The sequence below is a fragment of the Hemibagrus wyckioides genome, linkage group LG08, assembly GCF_019097595.1.
Source record: "Hemibagrus wyckioides isolate EC202008001 linkage group LG08, SWU_Hwy_1.0, whole genome shotgun sequence".
NCBI classification, from domain to species: Eukaryota; Metazoa; Chordata; class Actinopteri; order Siluriformes; family Bagridae; genus Hemibagrus; species Hemibagrus wyckioides.
Genome location: NC_080717.1, coordinates 17,014,666 through 17,038,304, shown reverse-complemented (window position 1 = coordinate 17,038,304; position 23,639 = coordinate 17,014,666). Strand labels below are relative to the sequence as shown.

At 39.1% G+C, this 23,639-nt stretch overlaps 1 protein-coding gene across 5 annotated transcripts in view; it reads left to right on the top strand.

The window, feature by feature from the left end:
- Positions 1 to 23,639, top strand: part of tenm2a (teneurin transmembrane protein 2a) — a 275,485-nt gene that overhangs the window by 187,056 nt on the left and 64,790 nt on the right. For all 5 annotated transcript variants that reach the window (XM_058396863.1, XM_058396862.1, XM_058396861.1 and 2 more), the window contains one exon: positions 6,410 to 6,619. In XM_058396863.1, coding sequence (XP_058252846.1) covers positions 6,410 to 6,619 — 210 coding nt within the window. The remainder of the gene's footprint in view (positions 1 to 6,409; positions 6,620 to 23,639) is intronic.

Below are 23,639 nucleotides of genomic sequence, written 5' to 3'. Positions count from 1 at the left end.
GTGTGTTTGTGTGTTTTAATAGGCCTGATTGCTATGCCTCCATAAATAGATGCCCGTGTTGGCAGTCAGGGTGTACAGTCTGGCTGTACTGTGGTAACCACACTAACCCATGTGGGCTCAAAACACAAATTCTGGCTGCTCTTGCAGTCATTTGGAGCAGCAAGGTTGCTTTAAAGTGTACATGAGGTTGGAGGTCTGATCGTGTTGTAGTGATACAGGGATTTCCGATGCAATGGCACAGTGAGACTGACAAGTGTGCAATTATACAGTGATGCTGTGATACAGTGAGATTATCTGCAGTTCTGCCAGTGATACAGTAAAATATTTGCAGTTTTGCAATGTAGTGAGATATGTGCAGTATAAAGGGTGATGTAGAAATATAATGAGATATCTGCAGTTCTGACAGTGATACAGTTATATCATGATATAGAAATATAGGGATGCAGTAAACTATGTCCAGTTCTGCCAGTGATGCTGTTATACAACAATATAGAAGTACAGTCATGCATTTATACAGGCTACAGTGAGGTATTCGAAGTGCTATGAATAATACATTGACACAGTAAGGTCTGAAAATAGTATAGTGAAATGCAGTTCTGACAGTGATGCAGTTATGCAGGAACACAGTGAGATATTTACAACTCTGACAAATGCATTGAAATAATTATGCAAGGTTACAGTGAGATAGTTGCAGTGCTGTTAGCAACCATGAGGAAATGACACAGTGATACACTGAGATGTTTGTATGATGGTGACGCAGTGACAATGACACAGTGATGCGGTGACATAGTGATGTAGGGAGTCAGTGATGCAGTCAGTGTCATAAAGAGACATTGTCACATATGTCAAAGGTGCCGTGATACAATGATGTAAGGATACACTGATGCACTGAGCCTTTACCAGGTCTGGAAATAATACAGTATGACCTTTCCAGGTCTAAATGGTGCAGGTATACAGTGAGACAGGTGCAGGTCTGACAGTGATGCAGTGATACAGGAAGGCATTTTTAGATCTGATAGTAATGCATTGAGACTTTTGCAATCCAACACTAATGCCGTGGTACACCGATGAAGTAATGCAATGAGAAATTGTCAGGTCTGAATCCACCTCCCTCTCTTTCCTCCCTCTGTTTCTCCTCTCCCTCAGTCTCTCTCATTTTCCTTGGCAATTGTTTAGCCATTGGATGTACACTTTCTTTTTTTTTTCTTCAGTTGTCTCAGGTGACTTGTTTCTTTACTTTAATCATTCTGGTCCACTGCTGATTTGTTATAGTAGAACACAAGGTAGTCATGTCGTTTACTGGAGAAAGTAGATGAAAGAGGAAAGAAAGAATGAAAATGAGAGAAAGGGAGCGAGAATATGGGGAAGAGATGATAAATTGCACTCATTAAGGTAGTAATTTGTCACTTTCCATGTGACTGGGCTCCAGCTGTCACTCCTTGTGCTTTTTGGCCTCTTTGGCTCTCCATCTCCACACTGGACAGATGGGCAGAGAGAGGGAGCGTTGTGGCCTTGCACCAGACCAGGATGTGTGAGATGTTTGTGTGTGAAATAGGAATTAAACACCCCATAATAGAAATTCTAGCCTTGCATTCAGAATTTTCCGAACCACCCACAGCCGTTGCTATAATAATAATAATAATATTACTCCTGAGTCTTAGTTCATGAGTGAAATTAAGCGTTGTACCTGTAGTCGAACACCGTCGGTTACAAAATCAACTTGGGCTAAAATAGTGTTCATCCAACGTAATGGATAGTTGAGTCCTCATGGCTGAAGAGTGATAGAGGTCAGTGTGTGGCTGGCAGCTCTATTTAGCTATGATTTTCCAATCAGAAGCATGAAATTCTTCAGAGCTCAATTGCGTTTGTCACAGCATCATAGCAGAGATTCCACCACAGCACATCTATCTGAAGAGACATCCAAGGTCATATCCACATCAGAGCTTTCAATAACCGGAACAGCCTTCTCTTGATGAAGAGATTGGAAGTAGGAAAGGACAGGAAAAAAAAAAGAAGAATCATCTTGAGTATCATGTGTCCCCCTCCCAACCTTTTGCTCTAATAACACAAAGCAATTTACACTGACCTTTATAGAAATGTACCAAAAGTAAATTACAATAGTTAAGAAATGCCCCTGAGCCTAATTGCAAAGGAGATTAAGTTTCCCATAATTGCTTTCGGCCATCTAATGCAATTTTTCGGAGTTTTTTTTGTGATTAAGGTGATTTAAAAATTTAATAACCCTCATTCAGTACACACAAACACACACAATACAGTGCACATACTGTACATCCACATCCATGTGTATTAGATCAGCCATGTTTCTTGCAGTCCTGATATTAATACAGAAATAAGTATTTATAATTCATTGGGGCAACACAGAACTTTTTATTTTGCTATGTTGGTGACTGGCATGTGCTGCTAGTAATGAACGCTATGTTAAGATTTTACGGCATTTAAACAGCATCATTAATAGAAAGCTAGAGAGCGGCCAACTCGAGTATCAGCGAGAACAGCCATCAATAATTAACTGTACCTTAACTCACGAGCAGAGTGAAGACCCTGGAAGCACACGTGTCTCAGTGCTCAGTGCTTGCAGAACCGAAGTGCTCTCACGCGTGAAGGTTTCTCTGCGCGCTCAATTAAAATGCCCGTGCTTGCGAACACCTTTCTGTGCACGCAATTCACAGCACCAAGCGCTTATGTTAAGTGGCTACGCTTACTGATCCTGGTCTGCACACTCAGGTCAGCAGCTCGGCTCAGTTGAAAGAAACCGTAAGCTGTCAGGTTTCTTGTAGGAAGATGCCATGTTATGATTGCCGTCATTAAAATCCGTGCTATTTTTATGTTGCCTTTGCATTACCGCTGCAACATAGACTCAAACAGTATTTGATTAATCCCAGACTTTTCTGAGTGTTTACTATTAAATCAGCACAGTATCATGTCAATACCCAATACCGTAATTGCATTGATACATCCCGATTTTTTGTTTGTTTGTTTGTTTGTTTACTATCACTATAATTGTTGCTCTTACTCTGTGAATCTTATTATACACTCAGTTTCTGATCAAGGTCCAGCGGGATAGAATATAATCTCGAAGATTGTTGGAAGTATTTTCCCAAATAAGTCAAGGAGACAAGTGGATAGGATGGTGTAGAGCTGGAACAGAGTACACTGCTCAAGATTACTCTACTCTGTACCTCTGTAGAATGACTGGTTTGGGCAGTATTGGCTTTAGCAGTTTAATTACAAGTCAATTTAAGTCCATTTTGAGTAGTTAACAAGCCTCGATGTTAACTAACACCAAGTCAAAATAAAATTAGATCTGTGGAACATGCTAAATGAGTGTGCTTGCCTGAATTTCCATGTTTCCAAAAGAGCAAGGAATCCTACTGGCTGAAAGTCTGTTGCTCTCTGAATCTAAATCACTGGGAGTGAAAAAAACATCACACTTTTCACCCCACCGCTTTAAGACCTGCAGTGCCTGCTGCCATGCCAAAAGGTGTCTGCCTGGCAAAACAGCACCTCTGTTTTGCATTTGATTATCTGTAAAGAACATTATAGAGACATGATCAATTGGATATGATGCTAATTGGAGAAATCTACTAAAAAGTCTGCAAAAAAATCATACTGTAATAATGACGATGTTAAAAAAATATAATATAATAAATATAATATATATATATATATATATATATATTCATGCTTAAAAAGATTTCGAAGAGTCTACTTTTCAATTAGATTGTTGTCAATAATATAATATACTTTGTAATTAAAAATTATGTATTTAATTGGAAACTAAAAAATGTTAGAAATTAGAAAATATTCTCAGATTTTTGGATCTCCCTGTGATTGATAATAAATGTGATGTAACATTAAATAAATAAATAAATAAATAAATGTTTTCATTAATAAGGTTACATATTTATATATAACTGTATAGAATTTGTTAATTTCATTTAGTAGGGTTTGTGTTTTGTGAAAATGCTTGTCAGAAATCCTGAGCTGTCAGTCAACAGACAAGAGAACTAATAAAATACTTTAAAGAAATGAGTAGAAAGTATATTCTTACCTAGTAGATGTCCAACTTCTGTACTGTTAGGTCTCAAAAAATCTTTTGAATTTTTTCTTGAATGTCGCTTCACTTCAAACTGTGTAAATAATGTGGGTGTTTTTGTTTTGGTGTATATTATCGACACTTATTTTACATATATTATTGTTTCTTTTGGTTGCCTGTTGATGAAACGGTAAAGATGGCGGTGGCAGAATGAAAATTACACCTTGAGAGTGTAATAAAAAATGACTAAGCCTAGTAGTCAGCTACAGTATATCACCTTTAGTAGGATCACACAGCCGAGCTTTGTATCTGGTTGGTGTAAAATCTGTGCATTCTGGGAATCTAAAAACAAGATGTTCTGGAAAACAGAGGGCTTCTCTCCCTCCACCTGACGCCTTGCATCAGGAAATCTGTTATATAATAGCTTTACTGGAGGGATTTATTTTCTGATTGCTACTAGCTCTTATGTTAGACTTCCACTCAAGTATTTTTTGTTATTCTTTTCCACTTAATAAGATTTTTCTCCTATTATTTTTTTTTCTATCCTAATAATGTGTTCAATTATTTTAATGACTGTTCCAAGGTGTCTACCCTCTCTGAACCCCTGTCTCTTTGATGTCAACTACGATATTTTTTACAATTTTTATTCAGTTATTCAACCTATTTTAAAACGAATTATTCTAAAATATTCATCTCTCTCTCTCTCTCTCTCTCTCTCTCTCTCTCTCTTATTGAATTGACTCTCTGAATTCCCATATGTTTCAGGATTGAGTTACTTAGATCTCAGTAATCGTACGCTGGCTGTAAACATAGAGTGCTCTCCTCCTTTTCTCATCTTTCGTTATCTAACAGGGCGCAGAGCCGCGTCCCTGGGGTCTGCTTAGTACCGCATATACTTCCTTACACAGCAGGAATTCAGTCTTTGCATTAACAGTGCTTTTTCTGGAGACATCTGAGGTCACAGTACGTCTTATAGGGGGTGGGGGGTCTGGTGGTAAAGGACACTAGATAGAAGTAGAAAAGAATGGTGTCACTGGGAATGTCTGACACTGGGTATGTGGGTCTGAGCTATAGAGCAGTGGGGTCTTAAATCAATAACAGCAGCTGACAGTCACATGTGTACTGGCTGGTCACACTGTCAATGAGTCTGCTCTCTACACAGAGAGAGAGAGAGAGAGAGAGAGAGAGAGAGGGAGAGACGCATGGATGCGAGAACGAAATAGTCTCAGTGTACTTCAGCATTCAAGGTCTTTTACGCTCTTTTAAAGCCACTGCGCTGTCTTTTTTTCTGTCCTGATGTACATAAAAGCACTGACACACTTAAAGGCTTAAAGATGCATGAAAGTGTAATGCAGACCTCTGTGCATGTGACTCATCAATCCTCTAGGTAGCGTAATACTTACAGAGACCATAGGGACTGTAGAAGCGTTATAATTCCTCTCCGCTTCTTAATTCTAATTAAGGAGATGAAGGACAATATGTTATCATCTGGACTCTGAGGTCCTTAGCTATACTGCCACAAATCTCAAAGAAACACATCAATCACCGGAAAATCTCATGCATCAAGAGGTGCATAGGAAATATAGCAGACTTGTTACTTTGTCTCGAGCCGTAATTGTTTTCTCTGAGTAATTAAGAAAGGTAATTGCCACATAATTCAGCAGCTTTTATGAGAAATGACTTAATGTACTTATTTAAAAAGAGAGAGAGAGAGAGAGAGAGAGAGAGAAAAAGAAAGACAGAGAGAGATGGAGAAAGAGAATATGGTCGCAGCTTTACCTCTAACATCAGTGCAATTATAGCAAAACCTAAAGGTGCTTGTAATAGAAATGATGACTTGTCCCTTTTGTGGTTTTCTGCCTTTAACAACATGGTGGGGTTTGTGAGAGACGGCCTGTTCTTGCAGTCGTGTATTATGTAGGTCTGGTGTGGGATCCTTAGGGAAATCACATGCAGGACATCTATATTAGAGTAATGTCAAGGGACACTGTGTGTGTGTGTGTTTGTGTGGGTATGTGGGTGTATGTGTATATGGAGAGTTGTGCAGGACAAAAATACTAGGAGCAGCATTTTTTTATTCTGCACTGTTGTGCACTCTTCTGTCTCCCCTGTTGATTTATGCAGCTGCTTGAGGGGATCCTATGTACAGCTTAAGTCTCAAGAGGCTCCAAATAAAGTACATTTTCAGTGCTGTGACATTTTAATTTCCCCGGGTTTGCATGCATGTTGAAGTGTCCATAGAATCATGTTTAACTCCAGTGAAGTTTTTTCTGATAAGATGTATGACGAAATGTAAAGCTGTACCCATGGCACGAGGTTTACATCCTTTCTTTCTATCTCTCTCTTCTGTAGGTCGTCCCCTTCCTCCCTCAACTGCCACCTCCAGCCTTCTACCACCGGCACCCTCTCCTCCCACTGCCCCGCTCCACCAAGCTCCACCCACCATCAGAGAGTGCCAGGTGCCCCTGCTGGACAGCAGCTCTGCCCACACCATGCTGGAGCCCCACCCAGAGGACCAAATCTCCCCCAACTCGTACCTTCTACGGGCCCAGACCACAACAGGTAAGCTCCACCTTCTTGGGTGGTTCCATCATCTGCATATTTTATGGTAGCCTCTGTTCCCTCTATGCTGCCACACATGTGCAGGCACACACACTTCTGATGATTCTCCCATGCAGGAAAAAAGCTGGCATAACAATGGCAGACAATTTGAGTAATTGACAGATGAGTGCAGTGCAGTTTGGACAACAGGTACACTTGGATCTCTTAACAGCACTGTTTTGTTTTTTTTTTGTTTTTTTACACACCCAAACAGGAATACAGATGAAAGCAGAAACAGAAACAGTCCTGCTGCCACCCAAATTCACTCTCAATCACATAAAAAGACCACGGTTGTCAGAAGTTAGCCTGACGTGTGTTTTGTGAAGCCTCAACAAGAAATGAAAGCCCGGATGTATAGTGTTTTGTACATAACGCACAAAACATAGCTGCTCTGAGTTCAGTCATTAATCATGGAATTCAATTTTTTCCACACACACTACCAATCAAAAGTTTGGACACATCTTCTAATCCCATGGTCTTTCCTGATATTTATTTCTTTCTACATTGTAAAACAATGCTGAAGGCGGCCGAAATACACAATAATGTCCTTTGAACAGTTGATATTGAGATATGTCTGCTTCTGATGCTCTGTAAAGCCTTCATAACGGCTCTAATCTGAGGTGCTGTTAATTGGTGATTTCTGAGGCTGGTAACTCTAAATGAACTTCTCCTCTGCAGCAGAGGTAAGTTTTGGTCTTGCTTTACTGGGATGGTCTTCATGTGAGCCAGTTTCATCATGGTGCTTGATGGGTTTTGCAAATGCACTTGACAATACTGTTCTTGCAAGGAACTATTCCAGAACACCTGACCTTCGTGTCTTAAAATAACAACTGACTGTTGTTTTTTGTTGTCATTAAATATGGATTACTTAAGTCCATGTGTGTTATTTCATAGTTTTGAAATCTCCAGTATTGTTCTAGAATGTAGAAAATAAATCCCTAAACAAAAAACATTGAATTAAAAGGTGTGTCCAAACTTTTGACTGGTAGTGTAGTAGGATACATCGTAACTTTGATATGTGAAAAGTTCAAAAAGAAAACTTACTTTGGTCATGAATATGGCTAATAAAACTCATGTAACTTGAAGACAATTAAATCTTGCTGTGATCCAGTGAATGAAATATTGCAAACAAGCTGAAGAATTCCTGGTGTAAAGTCTGCCCTGGATTCTGGCACAAGGTTTGGTTAATTTCCTCCAAATGGAACGAGCCGAAGAGTTGCCGGAGCACAGCTGCACTCATTTTGAGTTATTAATGCCCTCTCTGTGCTGCACAGTCCTCTAAACTCTCCTCCTGCATCAAAATCTCCAATTCCGGCGATATATTTAGCAAAGGGGAGGGAGAAAAAGCTGTTAATGTAATTTCTGTTGGAATATAATCTATTGTTAATGGTATTAGCCTCTCCTTTGATCTGCTATAAATCTTTATTACGCCTGATCAGGGCCCCAAGTTCAAGAGCAACACGATTATAACCCTTTTAAAATGACATTACATCATGCCTCTAATTGGTTTACTGTTTGGTGGAGTAACATCAATCACTGGCAGGCTAATCCACGCTGTAAATAAATTCACTTCAGGATCAGCAGCGTAACAGTTCTGGGGGAAAAAATGGCTGGAAAATGAATCAGAGCCTTGACAGATGTGAGACAAGAAATTGCATATAATATTGCGTTTATATATAGCCTCATTTCTATATGGAATGACTCTAGCATCTGCATTATAACCTGTGTCACTTTAGTTCATTAAAGTTTTGCAGTATAAATGTGTCTTGCTTGCACATTTTATAATAACAGATATAATGTTATATTGCATTTGTGTGTTTCCTCATACAGGCTGCAATAATAACAGTACCTTAGACTTGCTTTTTTATTTCTTTTTACTTTTTTTTCTTGTTCTTCTTTTTTCTCCGGCTATGCAATTTATCTTTCTTACTTTATAACATTGGCTTATGAAAATCGTTATTTTGAGTTGATTAAAATGTTCTCACTCAAAAGCATCTTAAACACTTACACGTGGTTTCAAAATAGCACAGTAAATACAGTAACTGGCGTATTGTCATGTAGCCCTAGCAAGTGCCTTTGTTTATGATTTTGAGAGTGACTTCTGCGCAAGTTGTGACGTATGTAGCCGAGCGCGTGTGTGCGTGTGTGTTTCCAAGTTCAATTAAATGTCCTGTGATCTTCTTGAGGGAGATCGCTGTGCAGGAAATGAGGTTTCTGCCCAATAACCCAGCCCACTGAGGCAGAAAGATAGACACGATTATAAAGAGGAAGTGTGCTACAAAGTGTGTATATATATATATGTGTGTGTGTGTGTGTGTGTCTGTCTTTCTGTCCATGTCTGCTTTTATCCTAAATCGATACTAATGGCATTTGTTGTGCATTAAGGAGATTTCCATTACTTTTTCAGTGCTGTTTTTCTTTAAGTAACACGAATGAATATTTATGGTAAATCCTTTGTTATTGGTAGTGTTAGTTGTATTTCTTTTTATTATAAATTACTCTCCCTTTTTTGCAGCCTCAAATAAGATTTTCTCCACGGGTTCTGACAACACAGAGAGTTGCCCAGGCCATATTCACTTGAATGAAATATCTGCATTTAGATGCTGCACATTAGGGCAAACCTGTTGATAAATTGTCTCTGGATGAGGTGAACAATGGGGGGGGTGATCAGACAATCAGATTCCTCCAGTATGAGGAGCATCTCATCATTTCAGTAAAGTGGCCTAATTGGTCACAGTCACATGCATTGTGCATCATCAAGCATAGAGCTGATATTCTATGTTTAATATATCCTCCTGTTTGTTGATTCTGATGTAAAAGAACAGACAAATCATTACGGCATCTCTGTTTGTGTCTTACACATTTATTACATCCCTACAGTATACATTACTCCTACTGTTTATAGTTAACAATATTAACGCTAAATGATTTCCCTATCATGGGCAGTGTTTGGTTTAAAGGTGCAACAGTCACTGGATTTATTTCTTACGTGTACAAATAACCTGGAAATATATGCAGAACTTAATAATATTAATGTTATAAGACATCTCATGAGCAAAAGTGTGTTACCTAGCCTAACTGAATTTGTTTGGGTATGGTTGTGTCTCTTATACCTTATATAGTGTATCATTTTATAGACACCCCCAACCCCTTTACTCCACCCACATCTCAGTCTGAAATCAGCAAGCGCCCAGCACAGGCAGATCATTCTCCTGTACGCAAAAAAAATCAATGCTGTGAAAGAAACTCAATAAAAAGAAATTCAGTAAAACCAGAATAAACACTGGCAACATTTTTCCATGATGGAGCAGTTTATTACTGATAAAGGAGACAAAGCTAGATGCAGAATTAGCGATGCTGGTCCTGGACAGGTATGTCACTGCAATTAGTTTAAAGCTTGGAATTGTTCAATGGACAATTTAACATAATAAATCAAACAAGATTTTTTTTTTTTTCCCCATTACAAAGAAAAAAGGACAGTGATGACTAGAGACCATCGTTATAAATCATTAAGAGGAATTTTTGCATGTTCATAGTGTCATAACCTTTCTGACACCGAAGCTTGTAGCTTACATTTACGGCATTTGGCAGATGCCCTTTATTCAGAGCAACTTGCATTTTTTATCTCATTTTATACAACAGAGCAATTGAGGGTTAATGGCCTTGCTCAGGGGCCTAGCAGGGGCAGCTTGGTGGATCTGGAATTCGAACTCATAACCTTCTGATTAGTAAGCCAACACTGAACCACTAAGCTACCACATCCCTCATAAGTGGTTATAGCAAATAAAGGACAGAACCTGTGCTTGTGAATAGTGTTATAAATCACTATGAACCTAATTTTGCTTATTGTTATAACTCAGGTTGAGCAGGTAAATGTTGTGTGAAAGTGAGTGCAGTTAAAAGTGATGTCTTTGCTAATACTAACTCTCCTTGCCATGCTAAACACTTAGGTTGTGGGGTTGGAGCTTTGTGTTTAAGTGTGGAAATGGAGAGGGAGCTTAAGGAGTAAAAAAGGACCTTAAGGACCTTATTCAACTCCACCTTTTTAAGATCCAGTCTTGCCTATTGACTATTGTTGCCTAATGGCTTAAAACCTCCTTCATGTTCTCTTCTGAATAGTTAGGATTAGCATTTATTTTTAAATGTAAGCTAATAGTAAGGTCAACAATCGGAGAGAGATTTAAAGACAGACAAATTAACACTCTATGGCTGCTCATAGTCTGCTATGGCATCCATCTCACGTGAACCAATCACAAGTGGACAGGAAAACACATTTACACCTGGCATTACGAATGCGTCTCGAGTGACCACTTGTAATCGGATTTCATAGGTTGCAGGTATCGCACACATTTATCACGCTTGTCTTCCGCTGCATATATTTACAGGCCAAGATATCTTGTGAATCTCTTGGACCTGTGTGAGCTGTTTCAACCATTTCAACTGCATAGTCTTCTAACAAAACCTGTAAATGAATGAGACGAGAAAATAGAGGACGCTATGCAAAGCAAATGAAGAGCTTTTGTGTCTTTATTAAATAGCCAAGCAATGGAGAGCTTTACTTTTAGGCTATGGTAAGGGCTACAGTGATGGAGAGCTCTACTGTTAGGCTACGGTAAGGGCTACGGTAATGGAGAACTCTACTGTTAGGCTACGGTAAGGGCTACGGTAATGGAGAATTCTACTGTTAGGCTACGATTAGGGCTACGGTAATGATTAGGTGGGTCTCCGTTGCTGGGGAGGATCGAGATGCTTCATTCATTATGCTGGACCCTGTTCACAACTGTACTTAGTACTGTCCCCTTACAATCAGAACACATATTAACATGGCCTAAACATGTTTCCTTAAATATTAACCATAAGATCGGCTGACAGGGATGTTTTAGCTCGTGGCATGCCCTCTACTAGGGTTTGTACTTAATCCTCCATATGTACAAAAGGTACACTGGCATGCAAATGAAAAACATTGCACATGTAGCGGATGTATATATTGAGTCATGTGTCGCTTGCTCATTGTGTTTATCTCCATGTGTGTTGTTTTGATCTCCTCTCATGTCCTGTCACTTACATGTCCTTATTGCCTGGACCTATTTTCAGTTTTTCTCTGTGATTAGTTGGTTCACTTAAACTGCTGTGTGTGTTCTGTGTATAGTGAAGTATTGGTCATGTTTCCATTGTGAGATTCTTGCATTGCATTTATTAGTTCAGATTTTGACCTTGCTTTTGTTTGCTCTCTGATATTCTGTCTGTAGATCACCTGGCCTGAGCCTGTTTACTGATTTTAAGTGTTGCCTAATGTTTTGTGTTGTTTGCTTGAACATTTAGGGGTATGACTCTACCTGTGCTGGCATCCTCACTGCCTCTCATTATATGACATTTTATATCTCCAAATGTCTCCTTCTGCCTAAAAAAATCACTGAATATATCTTTAAGTCGTAAGGGTACATGGAATGAAAAAATAATGGGTAGTACTTTGTTTGAAGCCTATCTCCATAGGGCTTTTCATAAGCTCTGCTTAAATCTTTTATAAAGCAATGTTGCAGAATTTATGAGAGGCTTTTGTCAAAATTCATGAGGTGACATTACAGGTTTTATGTGATTTTGTCTTTACATGAACGAGAAAGGTGTGTTTTTAACAGGCACTACCCTTGCAGATTATGAGAAGTTGTCTATTTTTGTGATGCTGAGAAACCTGTAGCCGCTATACACAATGCCTCTCATGTTATGAATGCAGATTTGATTATCACTTAGTTTTGAGAGCGTTCAAATCGTTCACGACCGAAAAGAAAGTGAAGTTGTATTGGAATGATGCTTTACCATAGTTTTTAATGCAAATGTACCAGCAACACTTCAACTCAAGAGGACCGAAAAGCAATTGTAAAGCAAAAGCACTTCAGGAAAAAATAATAAAAATAATAATAATAATAATAAATAACTTTCCTCTCATGAACTGAGTCATGAAATAAGGTTTTGAAAAGCCTTATATAAATCCTTAAGTAGTGCTTCATAAAATATTTCTGAAATGCTTTGAATGTGTTGTGATGGCCCTGTGTAGGCTCTCCTCAAATAAAGTGTTACTAAATAATCTTATAAACTCAGTAGAGAGATTTTAATCTACCATTCCAGTGCAATGAAAAATACTTTGGATTGTTTATTCTCTTTGGACTTGCATTAGTTGTAAATACCAAAACATATAATGTGTGTGTGTGTGTGTGTGCGTGTGTATATATATGTATATAGCATGCACCCACTGGTCTCTGGGTTTTGTTGCATCATGCAGCTGTGCTTTCTCAGCCATGGCGTGGAGAGCATGGACTGAATTTTAATAATGTCATTATTTGTTATCTGAAATAACATGCTACAGTCAGGGAGTATCCCAGAACTGGGGTGAAAGAGATTTTACTACTAGAGACTACAAGTGAGTCGGACTAGGAAGTTTGGCAAGAGAGGCTATCAGGAATAGAGAAGAGTCACTGCAGGGCTCTGTCTACATCAGAATGCTCAAAAGTGTGTGTCTATGTGTGTGTGTCAGAGAGAGAGAGAGAGAGAGAGAGAGAGAGATATTGGGTGAGGGTGGTTGGGGGTTTGGGTTAGTGCAGCACAGGCATGAGTCTCTGGTCATTCATTATAAATGTGAATTGTGTTTTTGTTTGTTTGTTTGTTTTGCAAACTGTGAAGTAGTAGAACTCTGCCAGGGAAATTATCTTGTGTTGATGTTTACACTATTTATCTAATTTTGAGAAGCGCATCTTCATTGTCTTTCCATAACCCCTTTTCTAGCTAACGCTAGCTTTACAATTACAGTAGCTGTGTAATTGCCTGTGCGAGTGTTTTGCCGTGCCTCAGTATGCCAAATATTGTATATTGCCATGCATGCGTGAGTGTGTGCTGGTGTGTGTTTATGCACGTGTGTGACTGGCTCAGTTGTGGAGTGGTGCTTTAAAAGGCTGTTTATTTTTAGGCTGATTTTGAGGACACTCTCAGACAGGCTATTATTGCTCATTAGAGCAGATGAGCAGGCCAGGCAGATGCCGGCTGTGGGTGGAATATTTAGGCCGGCCACCGCTCCCGTCCCTCCACACTATCGCTGCGATGACAACCAGTGTTTTAACCAAAGCTTACAGAGAAAAAGGAGAAATGAAGGAGATGGAGTTAAGGAGGCCACTTTGCAAACAAGTTTGTGCCCTTCAGACTTCTCTTATATAAAGCTACTTATGCAGCTATAGATACACTGAAAACACGTGCAGGTTTTTATACCGTTGAAGCTGAGATAAAGAAATATTTAAAGATAACAAAATTACAGAGTGTGAAAGAGAGAGGGGCCGTCGGTTGCCCGCTGAGCGAGCATCGTTTCTAGCCTTGCGTCCGTGTTACGCATGTTGAACTCCAGAAAATGTCAATAAACAGTTTATTGAGCTCAAGCCAAGATCGAGAACTTCAGCCTTGTTCATGTTGCCAGTAGGCTTTGAAAGCACCATAGCAAGATTAATGCAGGGTGGTGAAAAGACATAGAGAGAGAGGGGGGGGGGGGTGAGAGCTATTTAATGCTGTCCTGAGGCAGACTACAGATCTGTGTGAAACTCCAGTTATTGAAAGCGAGACACATGTAGGTCTAGAACTGCGTTTGCGCTGTCTCTGGAAATCCATCCACATAGCTCAGTGCTCTGTGTAGCTTTTAACAGTGGAACATGCACTCAAACACAAACACACACACACACATGTACACACATACAGGCAAACACACAAACATGTGCATAGTGAGCCAGCAGGCTTTTAGTGGTCTGCTTGTGCATGGTTTCCCGCTGGAGGCCTGAGCTCAGCAATGTGGCCATGTTTGCACACTTTCCATCTCAACATGATGTCTGTCAGTATACATTGGCTTCAAGTGTATGTGTGTGTGTGTGATCTTCTATCTTCCATAAATACCTCTATACTCATGCATATATGCATTAGGTATTTTTCTGTAATGGCACTGATACAGCCTTCATGTCACACTGCAGCAAAATTCTTCACTCCTCAAAAAAATTCCACCGTCATTTTCTGCTGCAGGTACGCAAGATACACCTGAAAGAAAACCTAAAGTCATGCCCGTTTAACTTTTCTGAAACAGGAAATATCAAGAGATGTCAGGAGATGTCAGGAGATGCTGGCGAAATGTGTGTGGTAATTTCCTAGCTCATAGAAGCCAGCACAGAAATGAGGCCAGAGACAGATTGCACTTTTTTTTTTTTACCGTCTATTTTATTGCTATGTACAATATAATTTCGACTTCAGGGGCCTGTTGCACCAGCTGAACATAAAGGATGTAAAGATGGTTGTTTTGTTTGTTTTTATCTATCACAGAATAGCAGCACATACACACCGCTTAGAGAGTGTTTAGAGATCAAAACCATACATAGTGATATAATTTCACCATCAGAAACGCAATCCAACATTAACAGGAAATATAAAAATGTGTTGAGATGCAGGAGAGCGGTTAATGGCCCCTTTAATAGTGGAAAAGATTTACTGCATGTTAGATATATTTTAACTGTGAAATAGAATAAAATGCTTCTTCAAAATTTATGCTTCTTCAACATCACAAACTACAGCATGAAGATATTTAAGAATGGTATAATATTTTTGTTAAATTTTTCAGTTAGAGTTAGGATTGAAAAATTCCGGGAATTTTCAAGGATGGAAACTTTCCATGGGAATTAATGGGAACAAACAGGGAATTTGCAAAATAAAATATCTTGCAGCATAATCTTGGTTAAAACAAGCAAATTTAATGCAGTTTCAGTTGAATTTCTACCCTGTGTTTTCCTCAATCACATGCACAGATCATTTCTTGAATCCTGCACACAAAATAATTTCAAAAACATGTCTTGGTGAGTAGTCATGTAAATGACATAAATATTACATAAATTTATATTTAAAACTTTCTTGTGCTGTGTGTAAGCTATTGTGAAACAAAATTTTACCACTGTAAAAATAAATACACTGACTGAGCAAACATTTAGGTGAGATAAAAAAAAAAGACTAAAAAAGACCATCCCTCACACACACACACACACACAATCCCCCTCAGTCACTTAAGAGGGGAATTGCCTCCTATTTTCCAGGCTCTGACTATCACAAGAATATTGAAGCCACATATCTGCATTTGAACCCAAAGATTACAATTTTGAATGGGACTTATTTTGGAAGGGAAAAAGGGTGGATGGATCTTTTATTTTACAGCAAACATAAGGAAATATGTTTTTTTTTAAATATTCATCATTTATGCTTTTGTGTTTTTCAGTAAAAGAATTAATTAAAGTTTTACTTACAATTAAATCAAAGTAAAAAATCTTATTCATGCATTAGTTTGCTTGCATGTCAGCTTATGATTAAACAAAATGTTTGTATATACAGTTTATATAACTTCCCCCAAAATTCTAAATAATTTAAATAAATTCCCATTAATTCCCATAAATTCCCATAAATTTGTGTTAAGTTTCCAACTTGGAATATGTCCAAAATTCCCGAGATGAAGTTCCCATGGAAATTTTCTGGAAATATATTATAATATATATATTATTATTATTATATTATATTATATTATATTATATTATATTATATTATATTATATTATATTATATTATATTATATTATATTATATTATATTATATTATATTATATTATATTATATTATATTTCTGTAAACTCTCTACATGAAGAAATCCCCCTAACAAAACATAAAGAAAAAATAGATTGGTATATATATATATATATATATATATATATATATATATATTTTATTTTTTTTCACTCAGGATACATTTTAAGTTAGAATTACGTTGCCAGGTTATACTGAAACTGTGTACAACTGTTTTTTTTAGTTTAGCTTGTGGCCATTTTTATCTACACTAGACTACCATAGAGCTTACATTCAGCTGGTTCAAGAGGCGGCATAGGATTAAAATTAGTTCCTATTCATTCACTGGTCATAATGTAAATGGCCCGGCATTGCAAGGTATGTTGCAGTGCCTATCTAGCACTGAGCGAGGCTCCATATTCACTTCCTGCCATGAGAAAAACACCTCGTTATCAGAGACGGAGAGAGTGTCGGTGCGGAGGACGGTCTCAGTGGCTGTTTTCTAATTACGCTCTTTCATTTATTGTGGAGCAGACGGAGGCCTGCTGAAATCGCAGTGTCTATTAGCGCCCGCTGTCGAGGGGCTTCTCCCCATTACCTTTAGATTGGATCTTTCATCATCCCAAATTGACATTTATGCTTTTACTCCTATTGTTTCTCCGGTTTCGGGAAGCTCACGACTGACGATTTGTTTTCATTTGTGTCACTTGGCCGAGTGTCCCATGATGCCCTACTTCTCACTCATTCCGTCACCAGTGTTCGGCCACAGAAGAATGGAGAGAGAGAGAGAGAGAGAGAGAGAGAGAGATGATCTTTCCTCAATAACCTTTTCCACTAACTACAGTGCCTTCTCCAACTCTCTGCCTTCTAGCCGTAGCTCTTCTCATCAGTCTCTGCCGTGTTTTCTGAAGTCCCTAAGTATATTTCTAGCTTGATATGAAGATATTCAGTGTTTATGTAGTCGCGATAGAAGGACCGGAACGTGTTAGTACAGCCTTGATGTGTTAAAAAGATGCAAAATCCTGTCAAGTTACGGTGCATTTAAAACACCAGCCTAATGTATTCTCACATTACAGTTGCGTGATATAAACAGCTGTGTATTCAGATTCCAAATTGCACATTCCCAGGGGCTGACAGCCCTCAGTGTACAGCCATTTGTGTCGTATTGAAATATCTTGGAGGAATAAAGGTGTTGAGACAGGTGGTATTTGGGATCAGATGTGGCTTAGTGGTTAAGGGCAGTGCAAACACTCGGGTTTAATTCTCATCATTTAGCTCTTCTACTGCAGTGCTGTCAGTTTGCCTGTCTGACCATTGTGCTGCTGTCATAATGCTGCTGAGTGGGCTGTCTGCATCTTCTGTCAAGTGGAATGATAAAGAGAAAAATCAAACAGGAAATCCATATTTTGACACAATGAAACATATTCATCAAGTGCAAATGATCAAATCGAATTGTAAAATGCGCATTATCTGTTAACAGTTCATGTTAATTTTATTTTGTGCTTACATATGCTATTATCTTCTAGGTCATTTTCACCCTTTTTGTTTTTTCCAGACACGCACTCGTTTAAGCTCAGAGTTCAGTATGATTAGTGAAGTGTGAAAGCTGTTTTCAAGCTCTGCAACTGATCCCTGGTCCTGGGGGGTATGGGGTTCCATGCTCTTTATCAGGTGTAGAAGCTATCTACACATGGCTTCACATACCAAGTGATTTTGTGACTTTACTTCCTCTTTCAAGTACTGTGATGGCGAGGAATGGGTATTGATATATAAAAACAGATTTTTTTAATAGGAATGGACTGACCTTTACTTTACCAGTGCACCACAAGAGCATCACAAGATACACACAACTTCTTATACAAGAGCAGCTCCTTGATCTCCCCATTACAATGACATTCTATACAACACTGTGCTTTTCTGCGTGTGTGTTTGGACCACAGGATGTTCAGACATCCATCCATGTCCTGTACTGCTTATCCTACACAGGGTTGTAAGTCATGGGGCAGGGGCCACCCTATTCACAGGGAACAATCACATACCCATTCATACACTCAAGACAACTTAGAGATGCCAATCAGTCTACAACACTCCTTTACATTAGAGGAGGAAACCAGAATACCCGGAGGAAACCCCGAAACACAGGGAGAACATACAAACTCCACAAACAGGGACTCAACCCCACAACACAGCTGCTAAGCAATTGAGCCACAGTTCAAGAGGAATTTTTCAGTGTGAATAGCCAGACTTATGGACATAGTTTTAAAGCAGCTTTAAAGAAGTATAGAGACATAGAATAAAAATATAAAGTTGAAAGTTACTATTTATCCCTAACATTCATCCCTAATGCTCAAGCCTGAGGCAAAAGTGGCAAGGAAAAACTCCCTGAGATGATATGAGGAAGAAACCTTAAGAAGAACCTGGCTCAGAAGGAAACTCATCCTCATCTAGGTGACACTGGACAGTAAATGATGTACATATTTTATAGTCATGAGAAATCGTGCAACCAGTAAAGCTTTCCTTACTGTTTGAAGCCAGTATACTTTCCTTTTGTTTGTTTGCATCCTGGATTACTGTAGCTTACTGAAAACCTTCTTATTGTTGGCTCACTGCTGCAAGACCTGTGAGTTTCATGTAAATTAGATAGATTTGATGGAAGGTTAAAGATTGCTGCACGCATATGACATGTAAAGAATTGAGCAGTGGCAGCATCAATTACGCTGTTCATTTAGACACAGATTTATCGTCATGTGTCATTTATATGTCATCCTATTCATAAAGGCAAATGCGTATAAGAAAAATATCCGTTAAAATATGTATAATGGAACTGACTTTGACAATTGAAATGTATATCTTGTCACATTTTTACAAGATTGTCACTGAAATCTACCTTGTACATGATGGCTTAATGAGCCTCCGTGTCTCTTTATAGGTCTGCGCAGTGAAAATGTAAAGCTTTTCATTCGTGGGTAAAGGTGTTCTTTCTGCTAGAGAGGCAGGGAGGTGAAGAAGGACAGAAAGCTATCTGTATGCCGCTGGTGTCAGACTTTACGCACACACACACACACACAAACACACAAATAGTGGCTACACAGCCATTTCACATGCAGCCACTTGTGCGGTGAAAGCTGATGATGCGTGCAGAGATTGCATATGAAGAATGCTTCTTCATGAATATAAAAACAACTTTTTCAACAGTCTTGAAAGGGCTGATGGGATACAGTGAAGCATCACCCTCCCTGCCTCTCTTTGCTCTGTTTCCCTCTCTTTCTATTTGCCTGCCCTGCTCAAGCTTTTTGCCCGGCTTAGAGAAAACAGAAGATTTGTCTTTGCTGCGATCCTGAAAGCATCACCTTAAGGTTCTCTGCCTGAACGCTGGCACGTTTCTGCCGAACCAGGAAAGTAAACGCACTTCATCATTTTAACGATGCGTATTACACTCGCTGCTTGAGGCTGGTAATGTGAATGAGCCACTGTGTGCGTTTAAATTAAGCACACCGTAATGGGCATATTCACAAAGAAATATCAGAGAAATTTAGAACAGCGAGAGCTCTAAATAGTCTTTTCTGTCAAAGTGAAGCAGCACTTTTCCCCAGACGGAAGGGTAGCAGGTCACAAAGTCACGGCGCTCATCAGCTACTACATCTACGCCGTTAATGAAGAACCGGCTGACTTCTTTCTTTGATGGTGCGTGTTGTGTGAGTTTCAGTAAGGTCTGAAATTGTGAAAGCCTGGGAGGAGGAAGTGTCAAGGGATGCAAGTCACCTGAGGTAATGTGGTTATGTCTAGCCTGAAGGTGTACTGAGGAAGATGGTTCTGTTTTGGGAGAGCTGTAGTAAAAGATGGTTCTTTCTGAAGATTTTGAAAGTTTATAAAAGCACCTTGGAGAGGCTGGAGGGCTCTGTTGATGGACATTTCAATCAAGTTGTATAGTTCTTGTCAATTTGAGGCACTTTTCAGTTTAACTTTTTTTTTTTTTTAACTTTTCAAAGTAGGTTTCTCAGTGAAAGTGTTTAGATTTTTTTATTTTTTTTTGATAGCGCCTATCATACATCCGTAGCACAAAAAAAGACAGTATTAAAGTGCATATTAGGGCAAGTGACATCCAAGTGGATAAGACATTGGGCTACTAACTAGAAGGTTATTAGTTCAAATCCCAGGGGCACAAAGGCCTTTAACCCTCAGCTACTCAGTGGTATAAATGAGAAACTATAAATCTATCTCAATAAGTATGCCTGCTAAATGTACCTTTTTCTGTTGCTGGAGTGGTACTCTCAATAGTTCATCATTTGTAATGTGTATCTTTACACTAGTATGTTGAACATAATGTAACTCTTATTTTAGACTATATCCACATTTCCACACAGAAAATGCATACACAATATACAAAAGCTGTACCCTTGATGCTAGCACTCTAGTGACAAGGAAAGGAAGTGTTGCTTGTTGTCATAAGAGTTCAGTATTCCGAAATGCCATGAACTTCCTTAGCTTTAAAAAGTTTGTTCATTCTCAAAAGCATTTGTGAACAAACAAAGCGAAAACAAGGCTTCAGGCTCATTTTCCTCTCCTCTCTTTACTCATCTCCCTCCTTATTGTTTACTCTCCTCCTTTAAATGAATCATCTGTAACTTGCTCTCTTTTTTTTTCCCCTTGCACCTGGCCCAACAATCAGGTCATTTCTACCAGCTTTACTATTATAGAAGCATGCTGACATGCACTTCCACTACAATCCTACCACTGGGAACATGGCTTCAGAGGACAGGATGCATTCATCTTCCACCTGGAGACGAGCCACACATAGACTTAAACACAGACTAGCACACGCGTTAATGATGTCTGGCCCTATTTCGGGTCTAAGCGGCTGACGAAATACGCTCGATGTCTCAATACCTTCACAAGAACTTGTAATAACAGTCCTAAATGTGTATATGTGTGTATGGAATCATTTGGCTGTGTATAGAACATTATTGCCTAAAAGCCTTGATTTAATGTGCGTAATCTCAGGGCTGGGGTCTGGACGTATCAGAGCGACGCTGAAAAGAGAAGCATTTCCTGTCTGCTCACCAGGCACTGATGACGAGTCAGATCAGTTGTATGTTGTGTTTTATTCTTCAAGGTAATAAGGTCATGGCCCAGGACTACTGAGCCTCAGGGACTTTCATCACTCTAAGCCACCAGTGCATTACAGGTTGCAATGAGCTTACTGCTTATTCGCACTCGGATCCAGCTCTGGCTTTGCTTTCTAAAGTAGCTTTCAGCTTGTTACATGGAATGACCATTACAATTCACCACTGATCCGCTTTACTGACACACACACATACACACAATGGATTTTTCTTGCTTTGGTAGGATTAAGACCTCTTTATGTTTGTTTTGTTTAGTTAGTTATTATTCTATTGACTTGAGTTTTTATTGATCCTGTCTGAAAATTCATTTTAATCCCATATTTCTTCTCTCTCTCTCTCTCTCTCTCTCTCTCTCTCTCTCTCGCTCACTGCCGCTCTCTCAAACATTTTCACATTTGCACATTTTCTTTCCTTAATACTCTTAGGCCGAGATAATTGAAGAGGCCTTCATTTTAGTGTCTACTTAGTGCTATGGATTTACACTCGCAGCAAAAAAACTTCAAATTAAAAACCGAAAGGAAGCTTTAACATGGCTTGTGAAATTATCTATAAATAACAACTTGTGATATCATTTTCCAGAGCAAAACAGGAAATGAATATCATTGCATCGCCAAAGGCCAGTCTATGTAGGTTTCCGGAGAACGCAATTATGTGTATTAATTATGTTGTTCAACTATTAAGCCTATAATCCTATTTTCCTGTTTGATGTACTGAATGAGGTATCGCAGTTCATAAGTCTAGTTTTGTTCGTCTCCAATACCCTTCGTCTGCAACATTACCGCTTTCATGTCGGCTTTTATCGTATGCAGTGATGTGCCGAATTTCTCCGGGATGTGCGGCTGTGTTAGGGTTTAAATCTCGTTCTCTTTCCGCACACCTCCGCTGTTCAGACTGCGGATGCCGGTTAGAATCTGATGTCTGCTTGTGACAGACAGGATCAAGCAGTGGATATCATCCTCTGTCTGCTGTCATGGATCAACTAGCAGGAGATAAGCAGGGAAAGGGAATTGAGCGAGAGAGAGAGAGAGAGAGAGAGGAGATAGAGAGAGACCATTAATGCTTGTTTGTGCGTAGGATAGATATGGACTGTGAGGTTCATCTTTGTTGCATTGTGTTGTTTTTCAAGGGGGATTTGGCGTGATGACCATCATTACTGTGGGATTTAGAACTGTAAATCTGCTCTCTTTATTCTCTCACCCCCTATTTCTTTCTGGCACCAGTCAGAGGCATTAAATGTAATATGTGGATAAGTTTGAGTGTTTTCTCTCAGGTCTAATAATGCATTCAAATCATTGATGCATCCATAGCATAATAGAGAGCAAGCATAACGTTTTTGTCATGGTTAAAGATACAGATACTTATTTCAAAATGCAGGAGCTCTACTTCTTTTTCCACTTTGAAAAAATACCTCTGTACAGCATGCTTTATTATTTTTATCATATCGAAATCTCCTTTTGTCAATGACTGATGGCTGATGTGTCAAATACAATATCCCGAAATGCGAGGTGTTCTTTTTACTCGCCTACATTGTCTGTAGACATATTTTCACGCCTAGCCAGCGTTTGCTTGGGGTTCTGGTTCCTGCTGTGAGCTGCTAGCATTGAACTCCTCGTGCTGAGCTTGATGTTTAAGATGTTTAATCAAGTGCTGCGGATCTCCTCCTCTTGATATTTTCACAGAGCACAGTTTGTTAGCTGCTTTGCTTTGATTGCCATCATTAATTGTCAAATACTTCCAGATCGCTGTCAATTTGTGTAGTCTGTTCATTAGCGCGACACAGCGCACTGGGTTTATGTCACATAGTGTTACATGGTATTGGATGTTGGTATAAGAGCATTTTTCACAAGTAAACAAGCACGGTATGAGATGTACAGTATCATGTACATACACTTATCCTACACAGGGTCATGGGGAGCCTGGACTCTATCCCAGGGCAGTCAGGGCACATAGCCCATCACAGGGTTTAATCACACACACTCACATTCACATATTATGGGCAATTTAGTGAGGCCAGTCTGCTTACAATGCACAAAAAGGTAAAGCACAGAACATGTAACCTTATAGTACACAGGGCAGAGGCGGGAATCAAACCCTCAACCCATGACACCATGAAGAAAGGAGCCAGCCCTCCTCTGTTTTTGGACACTGTGCAAGTGAATAATAGAGTGTAATATCACATTCAGGAGGAAATTATACCTGTACACAAACAGGCACACACACACACATTCCCATTTCTAGTCAC